The 26007-nt window shown below is 39.4% G+C and overlaps 1 protein-coding gene across 1 annotated transcript in view; it reads left to right on the top strand.

Moving 5' to 3' along the window:
* Positions 1-14439: 14439 nt before the first annotated feature.
* The window catches only part of LOC113839138 (zinc finger protein 879-like), a 48371-nt gene continuing 36803 nt past the window's right edge, over positions 14440-26007 (top strand). Inside the window, exons 1-4 of the mRNA XM_035453720.1 lie at positions 14440-14835; positions 20247-20412; positions 20500-20951; positions 24247-24369. Of these exons, the coding sequence (XP_035309611.1) occupies positions 14440-14835; positions 20247-20412; positions 20500-20951; positions 24247-24369 (1137 nt within the window). The remainder of the gene's footprint in view (positions 14836-20246; positions 20413-20499; positions 20952-24246; positions 24370-26007) is intronic.

Here is a 26007-nt window from a genome sequence, read left to right as displayed (position 1 = left end):
GGAATTTATTCCTTCCTGTGAAAACCTAATTAAATCTACAAGATCCCAAATGTAATCAGTAATACATTACGGTGGTAAAAATGTTATCTTTTCTTCATTTCCTCACTCTTTCCTTCTTCTGTGTGTTCACTCTTTCTTCTTCCTTGCATAATCAATGTACTTTTGATCAAAATGGGTAAATTTCCACCTTCAGTCAAGGAGCTACTTACGACTGATAGCTGCTAAGAGAGGTCAAATCAGTTTTCTCCAATGTTGTGATCCATTGGCACTAGAATGAGACAGAGGACAGGAGGCACCCAGGAGGTGTCTGATGTATAAAACAGAAAAGGCAGAGGCTGAAGCAGGCGTCTCTTTTGGCAGAGAGTACAGCATGGATTTTCTTTTGTGAAAACATGTGGTCTATAGACATGAGGTGAAGACTGTGATCTGGGTGGGAATTAAAGCTGTGAGACCAAAAGGAAAGGGCATTTTGATTTTCTCTTCTTTGTCCTTCTTCCCTTTTATTTCACTTTGCTTATTTGTTTGTATCTTTGTTTTTGTTGTAGCAACATGTCTTCCTGTAGCCAAGTCTTTTCCCAAACTCACTAATTGTGGATGACTTTACACTCCAATCCTGTGCTTCTGCTCCTTACACTGGGATTGTAAGGCTACCACACTACTTCAAACATTCCTTTAGTTTCCTTTCCTAATTAGTGTTGTTTTGAGAGACTTTGTGTCTCTGTGGCTCAGGCTGGCTTCAAATCAGAGATCCACCAAACTGTGTTTCGTTAGTGTTGGAATTTAGTGTGTGCAAGGGATTAAAACTCATTGGCATTTTGCAGCCATTCCAGTGGATACCCTGAATTGTAACCACTGCTATTCTCAAAAAGGAAGTAAATGCTGGGACACACATTGGTATGTTTTATTTTCATTGTTTTGTTTGTTTGTTTTGTTTTGTTTCTCCACACATGGTTTCCTCTGTGTAACAGCCTTGCCTGTAGCAGAACTCTTCTTGTAAACCAGACTGGCCTGCACTAACTGAGATTCATGAACCTCTGCAACCCAAGTTTTGGAATTAAAGGCCGGAACGAACACACCAGGCTAGTAGTAGGTTTATTATACTCATGAAAACAAATAAATTCATAGGAATATTTTTTCTGACCAATATTGCTTTATTTTATTAAAATCCAGATTATCGTAAAATGTAATGAATATCAGTGCAGACAAATCAGGCTTTTGTTTGTTTGTTGTTTTGTTTTTTTGTTTTTCAAGACAGACTGTCTTTGTGTGACAGACCCCAATGTCCAGGAACTCCCTCTGTAGACCAGCTAGAATTCCATTCACTTTAATAAGCCTACCTCTGCCTGTAGGCATGAACCACCAAAGCCAGGCTGCATCATGAATTTTCTTTTTACTGAAGACTAAAACTAAACTAAAGAGAGAATCCACAGAGAGTCTAAGACATACAAATGTGAGGAATTCCCCAAAACCTTAAAATATCCCTCTAGGCTTCTAGCCCACCAGAGAAGACACAAGAGGGAGAAGGCTTTTTTCTGTACCAGGGATCAAAAGGGTATTTTAATCCCTCAGAACTGAAAGTACATTCTTACATACACAAGCAAAAGATGCCTGTCACATGTCATACATTTGGAAGGGCTTTCAGACACAAAAATTATCTGCTAGCTCATGAAATAATTCTCAAAGGATAGAAGCCTTACTCTTTTCTCCCTGTATAATCAGAGCTTCTACCAGTCATCCACATACCATGGGCACAGGAGGAATTGCCACAAATCAGAATGAACTGTGTCCCTTCCTTGGCACAGGATGGGTGGGCTACAGGCTTAGTGTCCTTTCTGCACATGAAGAAACATATAGACTCTTAACAGCAAGCAGCCATTGAATATGTGACATGTCTCTTCAGTATTGCTTCATCTGCTGTCACATTCCATTGTCATGTGCCTGTAAGAAGATGTGTCATTTGTTCTTCACTAACATGTTCCTAATGCCAAAAGTATTATGTAATTTTTGTCTGGTGTATATGAAATAAATAACTGGAAATGCAATGAAAATGACTCTTAAGTATATTTTTCATTTCCTGTGTGTGTATGAGTGATTTCTGACTTTTTCTTTTTCCCTAGATTCATATATCCAGTGGACAATACAGGCTTTTGTCACTTATTGAGTTATACATTGAATAATTGGCATTACATACCAATCTGTCAGAGACCACAGATTCTAAACATTCTTTACAGCTGTTACTAATATTGACCTGCCATTCCCAGTGACTTTTGCCACCATGCTGTGGTTTCAAACCCGTGTCTTAGGTTTTATCTAAGGGCATTGCCTTCTCAGTCATCTTCCATCCTACAGGTGCTTACTGCTTAAAGTTCACCAATGTGCCTCATATGAGGAGACAGGAATCTGCCTTAGAATAAAGACTTCAGTTGCTAAAAGTAATGCTGAGAAGCCGCCCCATCAGTTCCATTATTGTTCCATTACAATCTTTATAGTTCTAATCAAAGGAACCCTAGAAATTTAGGGAGTCTCGGTAGCTATTTAAATGCTGGCTGCAGGACATGAGACGTTGATGACAATGGAAAAGTTTTTCATGGATAAACTTCAGAAACTATCATAAGGATTAAAAAGGGAATAATAGCTATATTATGAAACAGGATTGTGTGCTTTGGCTGAGTGATTTGTTGGGATCTGTGTATGACTTGGTGAATTCCCTGTGGAGACTGAGCAGTGTTCAAGTATCCTGTAAATTGTTGTGGATAAATCATGATATTCTTCAGTGTACCTAGTGGTTGGTGAAGCCTTAGAGCAAGTCACCAGGAGGCTTCAATTTATTTTTCCTAATGTATATGTTATATATAGAAACTATGTTATTTTACTCATCAATCCTATTTACCTCTCCCTCTCATCCTCCCAAGCTCTCCATAGACACCCCTGTCCCACCCCTCATCAACACCCCAGGATTGTGAGGCCTTCATGGGAGATCATCAAAGACTGTCATATTATTTGGGGGAGACATAGTCTGAGAGAGAGGACCTCCATGAGGAATGGGATCCCAAAAGTCCATTTATGTACTAGGGAGAGATACTGTTCAGAATTCCATCAACTAAAATCGATATCAACAGAAGTTCCGCATTTTCACATTGAAGATTTTTTGTTGGCACACCTTATGGATGATCCCTTCCCCAGAATTTGGCTTTCTTATCCCTCTTCATATGGGGTGTTCTCTGGTCTCTTTTTCCTATTGAGATTGTATTTTGTGGATTTGGGCTCTCCAGATTAAACATTAAAGATTCCTAGATTGTGGTTGAGGGGATATTTTACTCGTTTTAATCTTTAGATATTTTAGCCTTTATGATATTACAGAATTCTGGATTAGACCACAATATTCCTTATGCTTCCGAATAAGGTCCTTTCCTAATGTTGGTCATGACCTGTACTTGTGAGTGTGAGAGGGCAGAATAAAGCTGATAACAATGAGATTCCCAGATAGCATCTTCCAGTTCTACTGTGACTGCCCCTGGGTATGATGGCAGCAGATTCAGAAGCTCAGTCATTCTCTGATACCCAGTTCATTCAAGGCCACTCTTGTCTACATGAGTGCTTTTCTAACAACAACAAAATTTATCAAATCGCACAACATTAAATCAAAGATTTAGTTTACGATGCACATTTTGGCCAAGTATTTAATCCTACATTTAAATGCCATGATTCTCTACCTGTTTGATCAACACCACTGGCCTGGGAGGGTACTTGACCTGACACAATATTCATAGATCAGATATCTTGTATATACGGTTTCTATGTTACAATTGAAAAAGTATCAAAATAAGAGTTATGATGATTCAACAAAAATAATTTGATGTTTGAGTGTCAGCACAGGATGAAGAATTGTATTAATAGCTGCAGCCTTAAAAAGGAGACAATCATTCTTCAAAGGTTGAATCGGAAAGATCCAACTATAATGATGTTGAAAACACATAGCCTAATCCTGTGGAATGTAACCAAATGCAATGTTTGTCAAGACACCATGTGGAGACAAATTGCCTATATCAAAAAGAGGTTCCCAGAACTGAATAAATGAACTCATTTTATCCTGTTCTTAGTTTTCTTCCATAAGTGCTTGGAATCATAACAAGTTTGAAGGGAAACAAATGTAAAATTTCTGGGCAGATCACAGCATAACTCCTTTGAAACACAGAGATTCTCGGGAAATCATGCTAGTTCCACAAACTGAGATGCTGAAGGAAGGCTTTGTACTTCTTTCTTTAAGAAAACGTTAATACTAAGAGACATGAAGTATCAAATATGTATTAAGATTCCATAGGGAGGTGGTGGCACATACCTTTACTCCCAGCACTCAGGAGGCAGAGACAGGTGGATATCTGTGAGTTCAAGGCCAGCCTGGTCTCCAGAGCAAGTTCTAGGACAGCCTCCAAAACCACAGAGAAACCTGTCTTGAACACCTTCCACCCAAAAGAAATGACCTTGTTTTACCGGGCGTTGTTGGAGCATGCCTTTAATCCCAGCACTTCAGAGGCAGAGGCAGGTGGATCTCTGTGAGTTCAAGACCACCCTGGTCTAAAAGAGCTATTTGCAGAACAGCCTTCAAAGCCACAGAGAAACCCTGTCTCGAAAAAACAACCAACACCACCCCCAAAAAAGCAATGTGAACAGAAGGATCATTGCCAAACACTTTTTACAAGGCTACAATTACCTAGGTAACCAAGCCACACAAAGACCCAACTAAGAAAACAGAACTACATACCAATCTCCATCATGAACGTTGATGGAAAAATACTCAATAAAATACTGGCAAATTGAATCCACAAACACATCAGAAAAATCAGCGACCATGATTAACTAGGCTTCATACCAATGATGCAGAGATTGTTCAACATAGGAAAATCCGATTGTTTACCAAGCTTTTCTATTTCCAACATTCCCTCCGTTTGTGTTTTCTTTATTATATCTATTTCAGTTTCGAGGTCTTGAATTGTTACCTTCATTGGTTTGATTGTTTTTTCATGGCTTTCTTTAAGATATTTGTTGATTTCTTTTATATTTTGGTTTGTTTTTTCTTCAATATTTTTAAGGTTTTCATGCATATCCTCTTTGAGGACCTCTATCTTTTTCATGAAGTTGTTTTTAAGGTCATTGTCTTCTGCATCATCTGCATTAGGATGTTCCGGTCTTGCTGTTGTGGAGTCCCTAGACTCTGATTGTACCATAGGTTTTTCTGTTTTTGAATGTTTTTTATATTGTCTTCTTGCCATCGTTTCTTCCAGTGTGTGTAGAAGGAGTCATTTCCCTTCCTCGTGGTTAAGAGACGAATGTGTTCGGGTGGTATCTAGTAGGTCTAATATTCTGATGGCTCTCCTCTTCCCTTTTATGGAGCCTGGACTATAAGCTGAGCCTTGGCAGTCTCTGGGTTGGGCTAGGATCTGCTGGGATGGCATCACTTGTGCTCAGTCCGCTTGCCTCAGCTGGCTCTGAGGAGGGCACCAGAGGAGGGCCCAAAACAGGCCCACTCTCACCTAGACCTGTGGGCAGAGAAGGGGACTAGGATGCAAGCAGTCTCTAGGTGGGCTGGACCTGCTCGGATGGGATACCCTGTGCTAAGTCAACAGGCTTTGGCTGGCTCCCTGCAGGGCAAAAGAGGCAGTTGGAAACAGGCCCACTCTTAGCTTGCTTGTTTATATATATTTTTATTATTTTTGGTTTTTTCGAGACAGGGTTTCTCTGTGGCTTTGGAGAATGTCTTAGAACTAGCTCTTGTAGATCATGCTGGTCTATATCTCAGAGAAATCCACTTGCCTCTGCCTCCCAAGTGCCCTGATTAAAGGCGTGTACCACTGCCGCCCAGCTCAGAATGTTTGTATTATTATTTATTTATTTATTTATTTATTTATTTATTTATTTGGTTTTTCAAGACAGGGTTTGTCTGTGGCTTTGTAGGATGTCCTAGAACTCCCTCTTGTAGACCAGGCTGGTCTCGAACTCACAGAGATCCAACTGCCTCTGCCTCCTGAGTGCTGGGATTAAAGGCGTGTGCCAGCAATGCAGGGCCCAAATGTTTCTCTCTCTCTCTCTTTTTTATTCGGTTTTTCGAGACAGCCTATCCTGGCACTCGCTCTACAGACCAGGCTGGCCTTGAACTCACAGAGATCCACCCGAGTCTACCTCCCAAGTGTTGGGATTAAAGGCGTGCACCACAAACACCTGGCTCAGAATGGTTTTTTAATTTGTGGGGATTTTTGTAAAACTGGATTTCTGACATCCAAGTATCCACCCAAACTCATCCAACACTTGTGCATGACCTTGCACTCTAATATTAGAGCTTCTACTCTGCAATTTTGGGGTTACAGGGCTACATCACTACTTCAAGAGACTGTTTTCTTTTTCTGTTTACTGTTGTTTTAAGTCTCTAAAGAGACTTTCTGTCTCTTTAGAGTAAGCTACAGGAACTCACTATGCAGTCTAGGCTGGGCTCAAGCTCACAAAGATCCATCTGCATATGTTTACTTAGTATTCTGAGGAAACATCTGTGCAGGGATTAAAGGTGTGTGCCGAGATTAAAGGTGTGTGCAGGGATTTAAGGCCACTGACATTCTCTAACAATTCTAATTTTTAGGTTGAAGGTATCCCTTGAAATTCTCCGGAAGGCAGTGAATAGTGACACTCATTGGTATGTTTATTATTCTCATGAAACAAATATATTCAGACAAATACTTCTTCAGATGACAAATGATTTAATTTGTTAAAATATACAATATAAACAATAGGAATGAATATCAGTGTAGGTATATCATGCTATATTTATATTGAAGTTTCAATATTTTTGCAAATTTTGGCTAATCCATTTGTACAACTTTCAGGTCTTTCCTACTATGTGAAATTTTTTGTTCTCCCAGGAGTACAGCAGCTTGAAATTTCAGTAGTCAAAATTCTTAGTGTTGTGGTTTTGGAAGACTAGACTTCATAAATTGTAGTCACTGACCTTTGTCTGTTGGGAGTCAGTATATTTTGATAGAAGACAACAGAAATGGGGGGAGAAAAATAAACACATAAATCAGGTGTCACAATTGAACATAATAATTATCATGTTTATGAGAAGGTCACTTGTAAGGGCCTAAGTATTTCATCCCAGATCTTCAATACATAGGGCAAGTATTTATGAGTTTGAGGTCTAGTCAGTCTCCATAGGAGTTCCAGTCCAGACTTAGATAAACAGTGAAACAAATTCTTAAAACAAGAACAGCAACAACAACAAGAATACATAACAGACAGACAACCAAAAAGGACTCCAAACAGCTGTGGGAGCCAACAATGAGTAGTTTGAAATGATAGAATTGGAGTGCAAAATCATTCTCAGCCAACTCACATTTGAAAAAAAAAGCCAAAAAATACCTCTAGAACAAAGACTTCATTTGCTAAATGAATTTCTGAGGAGCCACCCCTTCAGGTCCATTATTGTCCCATCCCAATCTTTATAGTTCTAATCAAAGGAACCCTAGATATTTAGGGAGTCTTGGTAGCTGTTTAAATGCTGGCCGCAGGACATGAGGAGTTGATGATAATGGCAAAAGTTTTTATGTATAAACTCCAGAAACTATCATAAGGAAATAAAGAGAGAATAATAGGTATATTATGAAACAGGATTGTGTGCTTTGGCTGAGTGATTTGTTGGGGTCCATAAATGACTTGGTGAATACCCTGTGGAGACTGAGCAGTGTTCAAGTATCCTGTAAAATTGTTGTGGATAAATCATGATATTCCTCAGTGTACCTGGTGCTTGGTGAAGCCTTAGAGCAAGTCACCAGGAGGCTTCAATTTATTTTTCCAAATGTATATGTTATATATAGAAACTATGTTATTTTACTCATCTATCCTATTTACCTCTCCCTCTCATCCTCCCAAGCTCTCCATAGACACCCCTGTCCCAACCCTCATCAACACCACAGGATTGTGAGGCCTACGTGGAAGACCATCAAAGACTGTCATATTATTTGGGGGAGGGCATAGTCTGAGAGAGAGGACCTCCATGAGGAATGGAATCCCAAAGTCCATTTATGTACTAGGGAGAGATACTGTTCAGAATTCCATCAACTAAAATCGATATCAAAAGAAGTTCCGCATTTTCACATTGAAGATTTTTTGTTGGCACACCTGATGGGTGATTCCTTCCCCAGAATTTGGCTTTCTTATCCCTATTCATATGGCGTGTTCTCTGGTCTCTTTTTCCTATTGAGATTGTATTTTGTGGATTCGGGCTCTCCAGATTAAACATTAAAGATTCCTAGATTGTGGTTGAGGGGATATTTTACTCGTTTTAATCTTTAGATATTTTACCCTTTATGGGATTACAGAATTCTGGATTAGACCACAATATTCCTTATGCTTCCAAATAAGGTCCTTTCCTAATGTGGATCATGACCTGTACTTGTGAGTGTGAGAGGGCAGAATAAAGCTGATAACAATGAGATTCCCAGATAGCATCTTCCAGTTCTACTGTGACTGCACCTGGGTATAAGGACAGCAGATTCAGAAATTCAGTCATTCTCTGATACCCAGTTCATTCAAGGCCACTCTTGTCTACATGAGTGCTTTTCTAACGACAACAAGATTTATCAAATCACACAACGTTAAATCAAAAATAATCACAGCATAACTCCTATGAAACATAGAGCTTCTCGGGAAAATCTTGCTAGTTCCACAAACTGAGATGCTGAAGGAAGGCTTTGTACTTCTTTCTTCAAGAAAAAGTTAATGCTAAGATACATGAAGTATCAAATATATATTAAGATTCCATAGGGAGCTGGTGGCACACGCCTTTACTGCCAGCACCCAGGAGGCAGAGGCAGGTGGATATGTGTGAGTTCAAGGCCAGCCTGGTCTCCAGAGCCAGTTCGAAGACAGCCTCCAAAACCACAGAGAAACCCTGTCTTGAACAGCCTCCACCCAAAAGAAATGACCTTGTATTGCTGGGCGTTGTTGGAGCATGCCTTTAATCCAAGCACTTCAGAGGCCGAGGCAGGTGGATCTCTGTGATTTCGAGACCAGCCTGAGCTATTTGCAGGTCAGTCTTCAAAGCCACAGAGAAACCCTGTCTTGAAAAACCAACCAACACCCCCTCCCAATAAAAGCAATGAGAACAGAAGGATCATTGCCAAACTCTTTTTACAAAGCTACAATTACCTAGGGAACCAAGCCACACAAAGACACAACTAACAAAACAGAACTACATACCAATCTCCATCATGAACGTTGATGGAAAAATACTCAATAAAATACTGGCAAATTGAATCCACAAACACATCAGAAAAATCAGCCACCATGATTAACTAGGCTTCATCCCAAGAATGCAGAGATTGTTCAACATAGGAAAGTCCTGATTGTTTATGCAGCTTTTCTAATTCCAACATTGCCTCCATTTGTGTTTTCTTTATTATATCTATTTCATTTTCCTGGTCTTGAATTGTTACCTACATTGGTTTGATTATTTATTCATGACTTTCTTTAAGAGATTTGTTGATGTCTTTTATATTTTGGTTTGTTTTTTCTTCAATATTTTTAAGGTTTGCTTGCATATCCTCTTTGAGGAACTCTATCTTTTTCATGAAGTTGTTTTTAAGGTCATTCTCTTCTGCTTCATCTGCATTGGGATGTTCCGGTCTTGCTGTTGTGGAGTCCCTAGACTCTGATTTTACCATAGGTTTTCCTGTTTTTGAATGTGTTTTTATATTGTCTTCTTGCCATCGTTTCTTCCAGTGTGTGTAGAAGGAGTCATTTCCTCTCCTCGTGGTTAAGAGACCAATGTCCTTTCGGGTGGTAGCTAGTAGTCTAATATTCTGATGGATCTTCTCTTCCCTTTTATGGAGGCTGGACTATAAGCTGAGCCTTGGCAGTCTCTGGGTTGGGCTAGGATCTGCTGGGATGCCATCACTTGTGCTCAGTCCGAAGGCCTTAGCTGGCTCTGAGGAAGGCACCAGAGGAGGGTCCAAAACAGGCCCACTCTCACCTAGACCTGTGGGCAGAGAAGGGGACTAGGATGCAAGCAGTCTCTGGGTGGTCTGGACCTGCTCTGATGGGATACCCTGTGCTATGTCACCAGGCTTCAGCTGGCTCCCAACAGGGCAAAAGAGGCAGTTGGAAACAGGTCCACACTTAGCTTGCTTGTTTACATCGTTTTGGGGGGGAGGGTTTCGAGACAGGGTTTCTCTGTGGCATTGAAGGATGTCGTAGAACTAGCTTTTGAAGATCATGCTGGTCTTGAACTGACAGAGATCCACCTGTCTCTGCCTCTCAAGTGCGCCGGGATTAAAGGCGTGTACCACCGCCGCCCAGCTCACAATTTTATTATTATTATTATTATTATTATTATTATTATTATTATTATTTATTTATTTGTTTTTTCAAGACAGGGTTTCTCTGTGGCTTTGGAGGATGTCCTGGAACTTGCTCTTGTAGACCAGGCTGGTCTCGAACTCACAGAGATCCGCCTGCCTCTGCCTCCTGAGTGCTGGGATTAAAGGCGTGTGCCAGTAATGCAGGGCCCAAATGTTTCTCTCTCTCTCTCTCTCTTTTATTTTGTTTTTCGAGACAGCCTATCCTGCCACTCGCTCTACAGACCTGGCTGGCCTTGAACTCACAGAGATCAACCTGCCTCTCCCTTCAAGTGTTGGGATTAAAGGCGTGTGCCACCAACACCTGGCTCAGAATGGTTTTTAAATTTGTGGGGGTTTTTGTAAAACTGGATTTCTGACAGCCAAATATCCACCCAAACTCATCAAATAATTGTGCATGACCTTGCACTCTAGTATTTCGGCTTCTACTCTGCAATTTTGGGGTTACAGGGCTACATCACTACTTCAAGAGACTGTTTTCTTTTTCGGCTTACTGTTGTTTTAAGTCTCTAAAGAGACTTTCTGTCTCTTTAGAATAAGCTATAGGAACTCACTATGCAGTCTAGGCTGGGCTCAAGCTCAAAAAGATCCATCTGCATATGTTTACTTAGTATTCTGAGGAAAGATTTGTGCTGGGATTAAAGGTGTGTGCCGAGATTAAAGGTGTGTGCAGGGATTTAAGGCCACTGACTTTCTCTAACAATTCTAATTGTTAGGTTGAAGGTGTCTCTGGAAATTCTCAGGAAGGCAGTGAATAGTGACACTCATTGGTATGTTTATTATTCTAATGAAAACAAACATTTTCAGTCAAATACTTCTTCAGATGACAAATGATTTAATGTATTAAAATATACAATATAAACAATAGGAATGAATATCAGTGTAGATAAATCATGCAATATTTATATTGACATTTCATTCAGTTTTGCACCTCTTGGCTAATCCATTTGTACAACTTTCAGGTCTTTCCTACTATGTGAAATTTTTTGTTCTCCCCTGAGTACAGTAGCTTGAAATTTCAGCAGTCAAAATTCTTAGTGTTGTGGTTTTGGAAGACTAGACTTCATAAATTGTAGTCACTGACCTTTGTCTGTTTCGGTTCAGTATATTTTGATAGACTACAACAGAAATAGGGGGAGAAAAATAAACCCATAAATCAGGTGTCACAATTGAACATAATAATTAGCATGTTTAGAGAAGGTAACCAATAGGGGCACAGGTATGTCATCCCAGATCTACAATACATAGGGCAAGTATTTATGAGTTTGAGGTATAGCTAGTCTCCATAGGAGTTCCAGTCCAGACTGGAAAACAGTAAAACACAGAACAGCAACAACAACAAAAATACATAACAGACAGAAAACCAAAAAGGGTTCCAAACAGCTGTGGGAGCCAACACTGAGTAGTTTCAAATGATAGAATTTTAGTGCAAAATCATTCTCATCCACATCACATTTGAAAAAAAAAGCCAAAAAAAACAAAATAGAAAAGTCATGAAAAAAGACAGGAAAATCTGCTTTTTGGACAAACATTTTAATAACCCCCATAGAGTACAATCTTTGTATCAAGTCTCTCATACATCATGTACTCCAAAAATAATGCAACAATACATGCCGATAGAGGTGAACTTGATAAAGACTGTCTTCTTTGTGCTTCAGATAACTCCTGGGTGCCTCTTGTTCTCTGTATTATTCCACTGCCAAGTGTTTATGTTGTTCATTGGAATTCCAAACTATCTGGATATGAGAAAATATTAATCAGCTTACAATGATCTACATGCAACAAGTCACTGTAGGTATATGACAATCTTGATATTTCCTTTTAGTGTGGTATGGTTCCCCTTCACAACAGTGACTGACTATGATTTCTTTGGATGTCTAGTCCTTCCATGGCATCATCAAGATTTACATAAAGATGCTGAGCTGGGCCTGGGCTAGGAATCCATCTGCAATTCAAGCAGAAGAGAAAGGGACTTTTCCAATCTTAGCTAGCATGGTAGTTTACTGTTTTCCCTCTAGTTTGGCTCAATCTATTATCATACAACGGGCTGATCTTGTTCTTCCTAGGCATTTAGGTTGTCTTAGCCCTGGAGACCCTGCTGCTCCACTTAGTGATTCATAGGAATCAAGTCCTGACTGCCACACCCAGGTACAGGAGGTGTGGTCTAATCTCATACTCAAATCATTAGCATCATTGATTGACTCTGAAGCCAGGCAGCATAAAAGGAAGTGAACTTGCTGAGAACCTCAGTCCGAGCACAGCACAGCAGAGGCTTGGAGACACATCCTTTCCTATTGCTTCCTGGAATTACCTTGAAATTCATCCTAGACAGAGGTAAGTTTGGAGAATAGTAACATTCCCCTGCTTGGTGGCTTGAGTAGTGTGTTTTTTGTCATTGTGTTGAGTTGTGGGTAAAGCTGCTCACAAGTACTGTGAAATCACAGAGATACAGTGTGGTCATTGGGTAACCATCCTTTTTTTGTTTTTTCTTTTGTTATTTTATTTTTCATTTGTTTGGTTTTGGATGTTGGAGGCAGAGTTTCTCTGTGTAAGAGTTCTGGCTGTCATGGAACTAGGTCTGTAGACTAGTAGACCAGTCTGTCTAAAGATAAACCAACCTCTGCCTTCTGACTGCTCAGATGAAAGTCCTAAAACGCAGCTACACAGCTGGAAAACCATTCTGATAAAGGATATCACCTTTAAAACCCTGAATGATAGGAATTGCTGTCTTCCTATATGAACATCCCTTTGGTATCCTAAGAACCCCAGCTTGATGGTCATTCCATTTTACTTTTTTATTATTTTTGATATTTTGAGATCCATTTTCTCTGTATTCCTTTGGAGCCTATCTGGCTTGGATCTCACAGAGATCAACATGGCTCTGGATCCAGAGTGCTGGGATTCAAGATATGTGCCACCAATGCCTAGACATTGGGCATTCACTTTTAATGATTTTCTTATTAAAGTGTTACACTACGGTCCTTTGGAATGGGAGACAAGGGGAAACCTTAAAATTTGAGGTGCAGGCCGGGCGTTGGTGGCATACCCCTTTAATCCCAGAACTCAGGAGGCAGAAGCAGGCAGATCTCTGTGACTCCGAATGCAGACTGGTCTCCAGAGGAAGTGCCAGGACAGGCTCCAAAGCTACACAGAGAAACCCTGTCTCGAAAAACCAAAAAAAAGTATTTTGTGTGTGGAAATGGTGGAACTCTGGTCGTTTGACTGTATTGGGTCTCCATAATATCATAGGAAGTATCACTTTTGGGGGGCAAGGCCTTGTTAGAGAAGACGGCATGACACACACCTTTAATCCAGACCTGGAGGCTGGAGGGAACACCCTTAATCTGGACCACACCTTTGGCATGAAGACTTTCATTGTGGGGATGAATTTTGAGGTTTCATATACTGAGGGATCAGTTTGTTTCCAATTGCCTGTAAGATTTAACCGTATTTTTGAGTCTCTAAAAAGCAAGTTCAAGCACTATGGATAAATCCTGGTGCCAATGTCAGGGGCCACAGATGTGCCAGACTTGCTTCACTCACTTGGGAAAACTTACCTTCTCTGAAGAGTGGATGGGGACTTGGCAGTGGGTGGACCTGAGGGGAACAGCAGGTGGGATGAAGTGGTTACTGGGATTGGTATGTAAAATGAGAAAAGATGGGTTTAACATAAAAGAAATTATTGGGAAATCAACAAGAAAAAGATGTAGCAGTCTCAGCTCCAGCACCACCTCTGTCTTTATGTTTCCATGATCCCTTCCATTATAGACAGAAGTTGTGAACTGTAAGTGAGCCACCACAGTGAAATGTATCCTTTATAAGAGTTGTCATGGTTATGATTATTGCTTAACACTGCAACAGTAAACCCTAACTGAAACAGGAACCATTATTGACAAGGCTATTACTTGCCTTTTGATTTATTTATGTATATCCTTTTAATTTTTAGCACTAACACATCCACACATTGCTTTTACAGATCTTAATCATAAGACAGATATTTGAATACTATAGTTGAATTCTCCTGAGGATTCCCAGTAGAATGGCTTCACTGAAGAGAGAATCACTTGAGACCAGGTCACCAGAAAATGACTGTGGATTAGAGAAAACGGAGTTCATCCCAACACGGGCTTCACCCGTGCAGTTCAGAGAAGACAACTCTAATTCACCAGTTTCTGAGGTGAACATTCCCCCAATTGGCAATGGCTCCTGTGCAAAGCAGGAGTTACAATATCTTTGGGAAATGTTCACCTCCTGGTTGCAGCCAGAAAAGCAAACCAAGGAACAGATGATTTCTCAATTGGTCATGGAGCAATTTTTTAAAACTGGGCACTACAAGGACAAGTTGGCCATGAAAGAAAAGTGGGAGTCTAGTGGAAGAAACATGGTGAAATTAATGGAAAATCTGACAGATGAGTGTGTGGAGCCTCCTAAAATGGTGAGTACCTGGAGTGAGGGATGATTAAGTCAGGAGTCAAGACAATCATTTGCATGTTGGGAAAACTAGGAAGCTGTAGATATTTTAGGGGTTAGGCTGTATTACGACACCAAACTATTTAAAATGGAGTTTTTCTTCTACTCTACATTCATGGGAATGAAACAGAAACATGCCCTTGGATTGTATGATTTTAACAATTATATTCAATTAATTTACATGGTGGCAGAAAGACTGGGAGAAACACTTGACAAAATCCCTTGGAGGTTTAGAAAGAGATACACTGTGATTTTAAGATGGCTGGCTTAGGGAGGTGCTTACATTTGAATCATGGGAACTGACTTGGAATCTCAGCACACATTCAAAATTATGGCTGTGAGTACAATCCTTTGATCCCAGAACCTGGAAGGCAGAAACGAGGGATCCTAGTGAGTTAATAGTTTTCTAAAATGTCTACTACATTCTATTAAGATTCCCTGTTTATAAAAAAGAATTGGCATGGCGGTAGACCATGATTTATGATGATGAAATAGTTCTGAATTACATAATGAACATAGACATACCAACAAGTAATGACTTTATGAGTTATGGTGCTGCAATGCAGGGTTTTTTAAGTAAAAGTCTTCATGTAGATGTAATTTCATCAAATATTTTTTCAATGTCTAGGTCATCAATAATTGCCAGAAATTGCCAACCAGTGAAATTCTTGAAACTTCCCGTACAAACATATTTTTATTAGAAAGAAAATTATTTTTCATGTCAGTCTCAGTTCACTGTCACTCCCCTCCTCCCCTGCCACCCCAAATAACACCCTACATATCCCATACCCTTTTTTCTCCCCAAGGATGGTGAAGCTTTCCATGGGGGTCTTCAGAATCTGTCATGCTCTTTGGGATAGGGTCTAAGCCAACCCTTTTGAGTTTAAGCTCTAGGAGTATCCCTCCATGAGGGATTGGCTCCCAAAGTCCATTCCTATGGTAGGGATAAGTACTGATCCAGTACAAGAGGCCCCATGGATTTCCAAGGTCTCCTCACTGATGCTCACATTCTGGGGGTCTGGATCAGTTCCATGCTGGTTTCCCAGCTATCAGTCTGGAGACCAAGAGCTCACCCTTGTTCAGAACATCTGTTTCTGTGGGTTTCACCAGCCCGGTATGGACCCATTTGCTCATCGCTCTTCCTTCTGGTAACTGGATTCCAGTTCAGTTCAGTGTTTAGCTGTGGGTGTCTGGTTATAATTCTGCCAGCTGCTGAATGAACGCCATAGGATGGCATATAAGTTAGTCACCAATCGCATTATCAGGAGAGAGCATTTAAGATAGCCTCTCCTCTGTTGCTTAGATTGTTAGTTGGTGTCATCTTTGTAGCTCTCCAGACATTTCCCTAGTGCCTGATTTCTCTTTAAACCTATAATGTCTCCCTCTACTATATTTTATCTTATCTTGCTCTCTTATGTTCTTCTCCCAACTCAACCTCCAGGCCCACCATGTTTTCCTCACCACTCTTCTTCTCCCCTTCTCTTTCTCCTAGTTCCCTCTCTGCTCCCCCTTGCTCCAAATTTGCTCAGAAGATCTTGTCCCTTTTCCCTGTGCCAGGTGTCCATGTATGTCTCTCTTAGGGTCCTCCTTGTATACCAACCTCTCTGGCAGCATGGTCTGCAGGCTGGCAATTCTTTATTCTATGTCTAAAATCCAAATATGAGTGAGTCCATACCTTGCTTGTATTTTAGACCTGGGTTACCTTTCTCAGAATGGTTTTTCTAGTTCCATCCATTTGGTTGCAAATTTCAAGATTCCATTGTTTTTTCTGCTGAGTACTACTCCATTGTGTAAATGTACCACATTTTCTTTATCCATTATTCACTTGAGGGGCATCTAGACTGCTTCCAGTTTCTGGCTATTACAAATAATGTTGCTATGAACATCGTTGAACAGATGTTCTTGTTGTATGAATGTGATTCTTATAGGTGTATGTCTATTAGTGGAATTGGTGGATTATGTGCTAGACTTATACCCATTTCCCTGAGGAATCACCATACTGATTTCCAAAGTGGCTGTACATGTTGGCACTCCCACCTGTGGAGGAGTGTTCCCCTTTCTCCACATCCTCTACAGCATAAACTACCATTGGTGTTTTTTTATTTCAGCCATTCTGACAGGAGTAAGGTGGTATCTCAGAGTTGATTTCATTTGCATTTCCCAGATGGCTAATTATGCTGAATGCTTTCTTATGTGTCTTTCAGCCATTATAGATCCGTCTATTGAGAATTGTCTATTTGGTTCTGTACCATTATTTGATTATTTTTTGCATCTATGTTCATGAGGGATATTGGTCTGTAGTTCTGTTTTCTAGATGTGTCTTTGTGTAGATTGGGTACCAAGTTAATTGTAGACACATAAAAAGAGTTGGCAATGAACTATTTGCCTCTATTGTGTGGAACAATTTGAGCAGTATTGGTATTAGCTCTTCTTTGAATTTCTGGTAGAATTCTGCACTGACACCATCTAGCTCTAGGCTCCTTTTGGTTGTGAGATTTCTGATAACTGCTTCTATTTCCTTAGAAGTTATAGGTCTGTTTAAGTTGCTTATCTGTTCTTGATTCAATTTTGGTAAGTGATAACTGTCCAGAAAATTGTCCATTTCCTTTAGATTTTCCAATTTTTTGGAGTAAAGATTTTCAAAGTATGACCTGAAGATTCTTTGGATTCTTCAGTTTCCATTGTTATGTCCTCCTTTTCATTTCTGATTTTGTTAATTTTAATGTTCTCTTTCTGCCTTTGGGTTAGTTTGGATAGAGGTTTATCTATCTTGTTGATTATCTCCATATACCAACTCTTTGTTACATTGATTATTTGAATTGTTTTCTTTGTTTTGACTTTACTGATATCTGCCCTCAGTTTGCTTATGTCCTGTGGTCTACTCTTCCAGGGTGAATTTACTTCTATTTGTTCTAGAGCTTCCAGCTTTGATGTCAACTCTCTGTGTGACTATTCTCTAGTTTCTTCATGTGAGCACTTAGAGCTATGAACTTTCCTCTTAGGGCTGCTTTCAAAGTCTCCCGTACAATTGGGTATGTTGTAAGTTCATTTTCATTGAATTCTAGGAATTGTTTAATTTCTTTCTTTATTTCTTCCATGACCCAGGAATGGTGCCATTGCATGTTGTTCCATTTCCATGAGTTAGCAGGTTTTCTGCAATTTCTGTTGTTTTTGAATTTAAACTTTAAAGCATGGTGGTCTGATAAGACACAGGGGATTATTCCATTTTTTGTACCTATTGATGTTTGCTATGTTGCCAATGCTATCCAGTTTAAATGTCATTATTAAAACCACTTCTCATTGCTTTAAACCTTTTAATTTGCTTATTTCTAGATTGGTTTCCTTGGTTGTTAGTTGTTTTTGATTGCCTTCTTTTCATTTGAGATAGGTTTTGATTATGGAGGACTGGTTTGAGTGGGACTCACAGGAATTATACTCCTCCTGCCATCCTTTTTAATATAAAATGCATTTTTCATTTTACATGGCATCTCCAGTTCCTCCCAATTCATTCTCTCCCACTGGCCTCCTTCCCACTGCCCTGCACTCCTCAATGTTGATAAGGCCTTCCTTGGGCAATCAACAAAGTCTGGCATACCAAATAGAGACAAGGACAATGTGCTCATCTGCATCAATGCTGAGCAAGGTATCCCAAATAGGGAATTGACTCCAAATGCCAGTTTATGTACTGGGATATGTATTGCTCCCTCTAAAACTGTGCTCTCAAATAGATCAAGCCACATAAGTGTCACGCACAGTTTTGTTTATTCTCAAGCAGGTTCACCAATTGAGAGTCCATTGTCTCTGAGCACTTGCTAGTTCACATCAGCTGTCTCGATGGTTTCCAACATTATGCTCTTAACCCCCCTTGTTCAAAATGTCCCACCATAGTTCAGCCCAAAGCCTGGCAGTAGATCACTGCATTTGCTTCCATCAGTTACTGGATGTATGTTCTATGATACCAATTAGGGCCTAGAAGTCAGGGCTGTTCCCTTCCTTAGCTTTTCAAGTGCTGTTTAAAAATTATCCACCACTTCACACTGCTGTTTACTTGAGGAACTTGATGTATACACTAATTATAATTTCACAGTTTTTTATTGAACATTTCACTCCTTTGATTTCATTTTAATTCATAATTTCATGATTGAAATGTATTCCAAGTAAAATGCCTCCATGATATCCAGTCATGTTGTTAAGAGCAGAGACAATGTGTCTATGTGGAGTCCTTGTATGTGTTACAAGTGTTTCAGTTAGGGGTAAATTGTGTTAATGACTCTACAATAAGTAACCAAGACCCTTTAATAATACAGCTAAGATGCCAAGGGTTTTTTAGGAAAATGATGGTTCTAGTTACACTTCAAACACAAGTTAGAGAAACTCAAATTGGAAATTGACCCACCACACACAGCAAAGTGACTGACATATGGAGAGAAAAGCGCCACTGACAGACTACTGGCTGAGAGTGGGGGAAAGGAACTCCTCAGCTTTCTGAGTGAAAATGCAGGAGTCAACAGCATCAGTGCAGAAAGCGACAATTGGCAAACTGAGGTCAGGATATCAAAATGGCATCTATTGCATATTTTTTGTAGATACCCTATGGATTTCAGAAAGAATCTAACAAGACTAATCAGCAGCTTATTGCTAAAGTAGGAGCTTCATCCAGTGAAGCAGCCACCCTCAGAGAAAGAATATAGAGAATATATAGAGGTTCTGGGCACAAAATAGTAGCTACAGATACTGGGTAGCATACCAAGTGAAAATTATTAGCTACAGATTTAGTAGATACAAAGAAACACTAGCATACCATTTGTTGTTGTTTTTAAACAGAAAAACATTGTCAGAGCAGACAACTCACTTCAACTGACAAAAGACATGGCAGAGCCACAATCAAGGCTTTGGTGGTTTCACAGGCTCCGTTGACACTTCCCCTCTGCACACACCCTTGTTGATTTGTCCTACCCTGCCATGGTGACTTCTCATTAAGACACCATGTTTTCTTATACTTGCCATACATTGGGTGAGATGGAGACAACCCTTGCAACCAGAAGAATTTACTAACAAGTATGGTCCCATTTTTCAGATTGGACCAACCTAATCTTTCATCATTCAATGCACTAGTCATTTGAAGGAAATGTTAGGGCTGGACACCAAAGAAATCTAATCTTACCTTTTCCTTGAGAAAAATGCCTCAACATTTGAAAATACAGTGAGAATAGTTACTTTAGAGAACAGTAACTGCATGTAAGGATAACACCATAAGAGACGAGAGACATAGAAAAATGAGCTAAACCAATTCCAGTGATCCCATGCCATTATTGGGAGGGCTACTTTTCTCTAATCTCCAGATTCAATGATTATGATCATCTTTTTTGTGCACAGTTTCATGTCTCCATGCAAGGAGAGGAAGGACTATTTCCTGGGCACATGTCGTTAAACGAGGTCATCAATCTTCTTAAAGAAATGAAATCCTCAACAACATCAACATCAACACAGGAGAATAAAGGGACGACATTGCAGAGCCCACTAAACAAGTTATTGCCAACAGGTGAGTGTCAAGAAGTGGTACAGAGGAGGGAAGTTGGTTGGGAACCACTTCTTGGGCACTCTTTCATAGAATGTCTTATTTCAACAGGACGTGAAGACAGTGGAGATGGCTACAACAATCCTCTTAATCTCAGTAAAGTAAATACCAGCGATAGGAGTCCTGGAAATGAGATGAACTCACTTGTAACTATTGAAAAATATAATTGTCCCGAGACTGAGGAGAGAGGTGATTCTGATGGAATCTCTCAGGATTTTAGATGTTCCAGGCACCATCAAGTTTCTATTTGTGGATCATCTTCTGTAAGTGTCCCCAAAGATAAGGACCAACCAGAGGTTGTGGTTCCTGTGGAGCAACCACAACCAGGGATTATCACCAGAGCAGAGAAGACTGCAGACTCTCAGAATTGTGAGACAGACCACACAGGTGAGAGTGTCCAAGAGAGAAGCAGCAGAGTGCCAAAGACACACCAATGTGTGGAATGTCTCAGAACTTTCAGATATCCCTCGCAGCTTTTAGCCCACAAGAGGAGACACAAGAAGGTGAGGTCCTTTTTGTGTAAAAGGTGTCATAAGTCCTTCTTTAACCAATCAGACCTCAAAGTCCATTCGGTGATACACCAGGCATTCAAACCTTTTACCTGTAATACATGTGGAAGGTCATTTAGCCATAAAACTAATCTGTTAGCTCATGAAAGAATCCATACAGGAGAGAAGCCCTACACCTGCTCCAAATGTAACTGTAACTTCCGACAGTCGTCCACATATCACCGGCATATGAGGCATTGCCACAAATCAGACTAAACTATGGACCTTCCTCAGCAGAGATTTGCTGTGCTACAGAATTGATGTGCTATCTTCACATGAAGAATCATATAGCCTCTAAACAACGGGAAGCCATTGAAAATGTGGCTTGTAACTCCTGGATTTCTCCATCTGTTGTCATATTTATTGTCATTTCTCAGCATAGAAGATGAGACATTTGTCAGTTCCCTAACATATTTCTAGTTCCAAAGTATCCTATAATTTTTGCCTGACCTATACTAACTAAATAAAATAGAACAATGCCTCTTTTGTATATTTTGCATTCTCTCTTTTTTTTGTGTGTGGGGTGTGTGTGTAATTATCTGAATTTTGTGTATTTTGCCTTAGATTCATATCATGAGGGAAAACACAGGATTTAGTATTAAGTTCTTGAGTTTTACATTTGAAAATTGTCATTATACCCCAATCTGTGTGACCCCACAGATACCAAACATACTCTGGTCTCCATTTCTTTCTGTACAGGTGTCTATGACAGTGGTTGGACATTCCATGTGACTTCTATCATGCTATGGTTTCAAACCTAAGTACTAGGCTTGCATTTAAGGCCATTACCCTCTCAGCCATCCTCTCTCCTACAGGTGCTTACTGCTTAAAGAACACCAATGTGCCACATAGGATTAGACAGATTTCTGCCATAGTATAAAATCTTCAGGTGACCAAAGTCATTCAGGGGAACCACTCCATCAGTTCCATAGCTGTCCCACTGCAATCTTCATAGGTCTGATCATATGACACCTAGAACATAGCGAGGAGTGGCAGCTGTATGGATGTTGGCCTCACTTTATGAAGTCTATGCTAAAGGAAAATCCAAAACAATGACCCAACTAGGAACCTAAGCAGTAGTGGATTGGCTACCTTAAATGTCTTTCCCCTATATTAAGAATGATGACTGCCTTAAATCCCATCCTAAAACCTTCATTCAGTAGCTGATGGTAGCAGAAGCAGAGAAAAACAGCAAAGCACTGAGCCAAATTCCTGGAATCCAGCTACAGAGACAGAGGAGAGTCGAATAAAGGGATAAAAACCACACTGGGAAAACCCATAGACACCTATGACCTGAGAATGTGGTAACTGACAACCAACAGAGGATGAAACCAGGACCTTCCAAACATGGGTGTGATTAGGAGCATTGGGAAATCTATGCGGCCTCTGGCATTGGAACCAGGATGTATCCCTAATACACCAGTAGACATCCGGAGCCCATTTCCCATGGGGGGATACTTTCTTAGCCGAGATACCCGGGAGAGGGCCTAGGCCCTGTCCCAAAAGACTTCACATATTTGTATGACCCTTCATGGAAGGCCTTACCCTCTCTGGGGAGTAGATGGGGGTTGGGATGCGGCTTCTGTGGGGAGGATGGGAGGATGGGAGGGAGAGGAAACTGGGATTGAAATGTAAAATAATGTCATTTCTAATCTAAATAATATTTATTTAAAAAGACTGTTATCCATCTAGTCCATACTAATATGACAATGAGGTGAGAAACCTTTAACTCTCCCTATTTGCATCTTGCAGGTCTGTAACCTCATATCCATGGCAGGAATCAATAATCTCTGAATATCTACCAACCTAGAAAAAATTCAAGAAAACAATTAGGAAATATGAAATATTCTATATTAAATTGAAATGTGAATTAACAGTATGCAATTCATTAAAAGAATCAAGATAATCAATATAGGATGCATTTGAAACTCAGTGTATTATCACATAATATGAGTTCATATAGTATATATTTGAACAAATGAACTCAAGAAGAACTGGTAAGAAAAGGTACTCATATTTAGATGGATCATGCAAACAATCATATTTTCCACACAAAAAAACTTGGGTGGTTGGAATTGAAGTGTCTTCATTAACAACAAGTATTAAATTGGATGCAGGAATATCATCTTTAGGTTTGAGTACACATAGCATTTGACAGTGAATCCAAAAGATGAAATTTACTGTTCAAAATAAGCTTGAGAGACAATGCAAAATTGTGAATAGTGGAAATAGATATTGACATATGGCATCAGTCTCCTACTGCCCCACGGCTGTAGGAGGTCTATCATATTATGTGCCCAGCATGAGAAATTCTTTCAGCTGTAGCTACCACTCAGATTCCACCCACTATTTCAAATACAGGTGTCAGTTTTGTTTTAATTAATGATCAGACTCAATTTAAAATGCCTGTGCAAAATGTAAAGCAGGTGCTGAAGTCAATAACCTACATTGAAGAGATAACCACCATCTGCTGGAATAACAGATTCCCCGAACACAGGAAAAGGGAAAAGTAACTGTCACTCTGTAAAAGTTCATGGTTTTTCATTTGTGTTGTGGAACAAGCCACAAACTGAAGACATTATTAAGCTGCTTACCAGTGTCTTAGTGTGGTAGCATGGAATGAAGGTGCTTTTGCCTTACTCACAGAATAGTATCAGGAGGGAAAACTTTAAGATAAACTTCTTGAAAGGATCCATAAAGAAGGGGACTGACAGATGGCTTGCTCTAAGGTAAATGTATGCACAAGGATGTAACAGGTTCACAGTCCACTGAGAAATGCTTCATTTAAAAAGCTCAATAATCACTGTACTTCCTCATTGTGTGAAATCTGTTTTTGTGTTTTATTATATTTTTTGGAAGAAATTCTGTATTAACACTCTCATTTCTATGCTATATCTTGTTTTCCACTCTTCCTTGCCTCTTATTTTCTTGTATGACTTGTCTATATCAATGCATGCTCTGAAAGCTTTATAACATTTCTGATATTAGAGATGAATATTGATACTCAATTCCTTCTGATGACAACTTCATATGGTATTTATCACTGAGAAAAGGCACAGATTTCATGAGGATTTTAGATGTTGGTCACATTGATCTCTGTTAAAAAGTCACAACATCAATCATTTTGATATATAACATTTAAAAATTGCAGATTGATTACTGATAACACACAAAGTTCTTTAAATAATCTTTCCTTTGGGTCATATAAGGTCTCAAACCATCATCAAAAGGGAATCAATTTTGCTTTCAGAGTCTGTTGACTTTCAAGGACGTGGCCATCAATTTCTCCAAGGAGGAATGGGAATGCCTGCATACTTCTCAGAAGGATTTGTACAGAGACGTCATGTTGGAGAATTATGGCAACCTAGTTTCTGTAGGTGAGAATCAATCATTTTCTGATTGCAGCTTAGGCCTAGGAATGTCTATCAACTTTTATTAGTATTGTGAATTGTTTTCTAAGAATCAATCACAGTGGCCAATTATTCCCAAATATAGTTGAATGTAATCTTTACTGCAATTTGTCTTAAATCATTTTAAATGGTCTTTTAATTTATCTATTAGTTATCTCAATCAAATTTTGTATTGCTTTGTTTTGTATTCATTCTGTAGCAATAATCTGTGAAGGCAGTTTGAATCCAACAGTTTTATATTTGTAATTGTGTAATGGAAGGGAAGTTGAAGTTATAAAAAATTAAAAACACCTGTCAAACATGTACTTATAACACTTCGCTTATGAGTCTCTCCCTATGTTCCTTTAAGTTCAGTGAGTACACAACTGTGTTACAACCCAACTCTTTTCCACATTATGTAAAGAAATTATCACACATCTCTTCTCATTCATAGGCCTTTCTGAATCAAAACCAGAGCTGGTCACCTGCCTTGAAGAAAACAAAGAACCCTGGATGGTGAATATAGATGAAGCAGAAGGCCTGGGACAGGGTAAGTTGAAAGGAATCAATGGTTCATGTGTGGAATACAAAACAAGAAACAAACAACAACTGCAGTGGGATTCTCCCTGCTCCTTGCTAGAAGTGGAGGCCCAGTATTTCTTTTAGAATTGCATACTAGGATCCAGCACACTAAAGATTTTACATGGTTTTCCTTCATTTCATCAGAATAGTGATTGGATAAATTTTAGTATGCCTATTCCAATTTGGCAATATATATGTGGTTTTATTTTGTGTTGCAACATATGCCAGATTTTTCTGATGTGTGTCAGTGATAAATGGATTACTTTTGTTTAGTGTCCTTCCATAGTTTTGGACCTTTTTACAATATATCTGGTTCAGGTTATTTATATTTTTTTACCTTCTTGTGTACCATCGATTTATTACTCTAATGCAATGTCATGATTCCCCAGTCCATTTTTTCTATCAAAAAATTATCAGAAATTTCATAAAAATAGAAGAAGTTAAAAAGCTGAAAATTGGGTTTTCCTACTACTGGAAGCTTAGGAACCATACTTATGTCCTTGTCAAAGATTTATGACTTTGGAATTACTTTCAATGAACAAGCTAAGTTTTTGGTTGTGGGTTTTGGCCTTGCTGTCACAGACTTGATAATTGTGTATTGGTTGGTCCTATACTGTTTGATAACTTGTGTTTCACTAGAATCTTTTAATGTTTATTTCCTTTATCTTCTCTCTGAGTCAAATTATTCCATTTAATCATAGGTGCCTGCACCCTGATGGGAGGGTTAAGATAAATAATCCCAGATAGGGCTTAGTTCTCCTTAATCTCAATATTAAGCTTCTCTAGTGAAGGACGACTGAGGCACAAATCTGTGGGTATAACAATATAGTATTTAATCAGCACTATATTCCTTAAATGAAATAATAATAATAAATTTTTATCTAGAGCCAATGGCCATTTTACTGTCAGTCTTGGCTCTAATAATAGTGTCAGAAATGGGTTTCAACAATGAAGGAGGCAGTATGACAGTCAAATACTCATTAGTTATTGCCAACACATCCCTGCCACTTGGTACATATCTTGTAGGCCAGTCTAAATCT

The sequence above is a fragment of the Cricetulus griseus genome, unplaced genomic scaffold (assembly GCF_003668045.3).
Source record: "Cricetulus griseus strain 17A/GY unplaced genomic scaffold, alternate assembly CriGri-PICRH-1.0 unplaced_scaffold_14, whole genome shotgun sequence".
NCBI classification, from domain to species: domain Eukaryota; kingdom Metazoa; phylum Chordata; class Mammalia; order Rodentia; family Cricetidae; genus Cricetulus; species Cricetulus griseus.
This window is presented reverse-complemented; position numbering and strand designations above follow the sequence as displayed.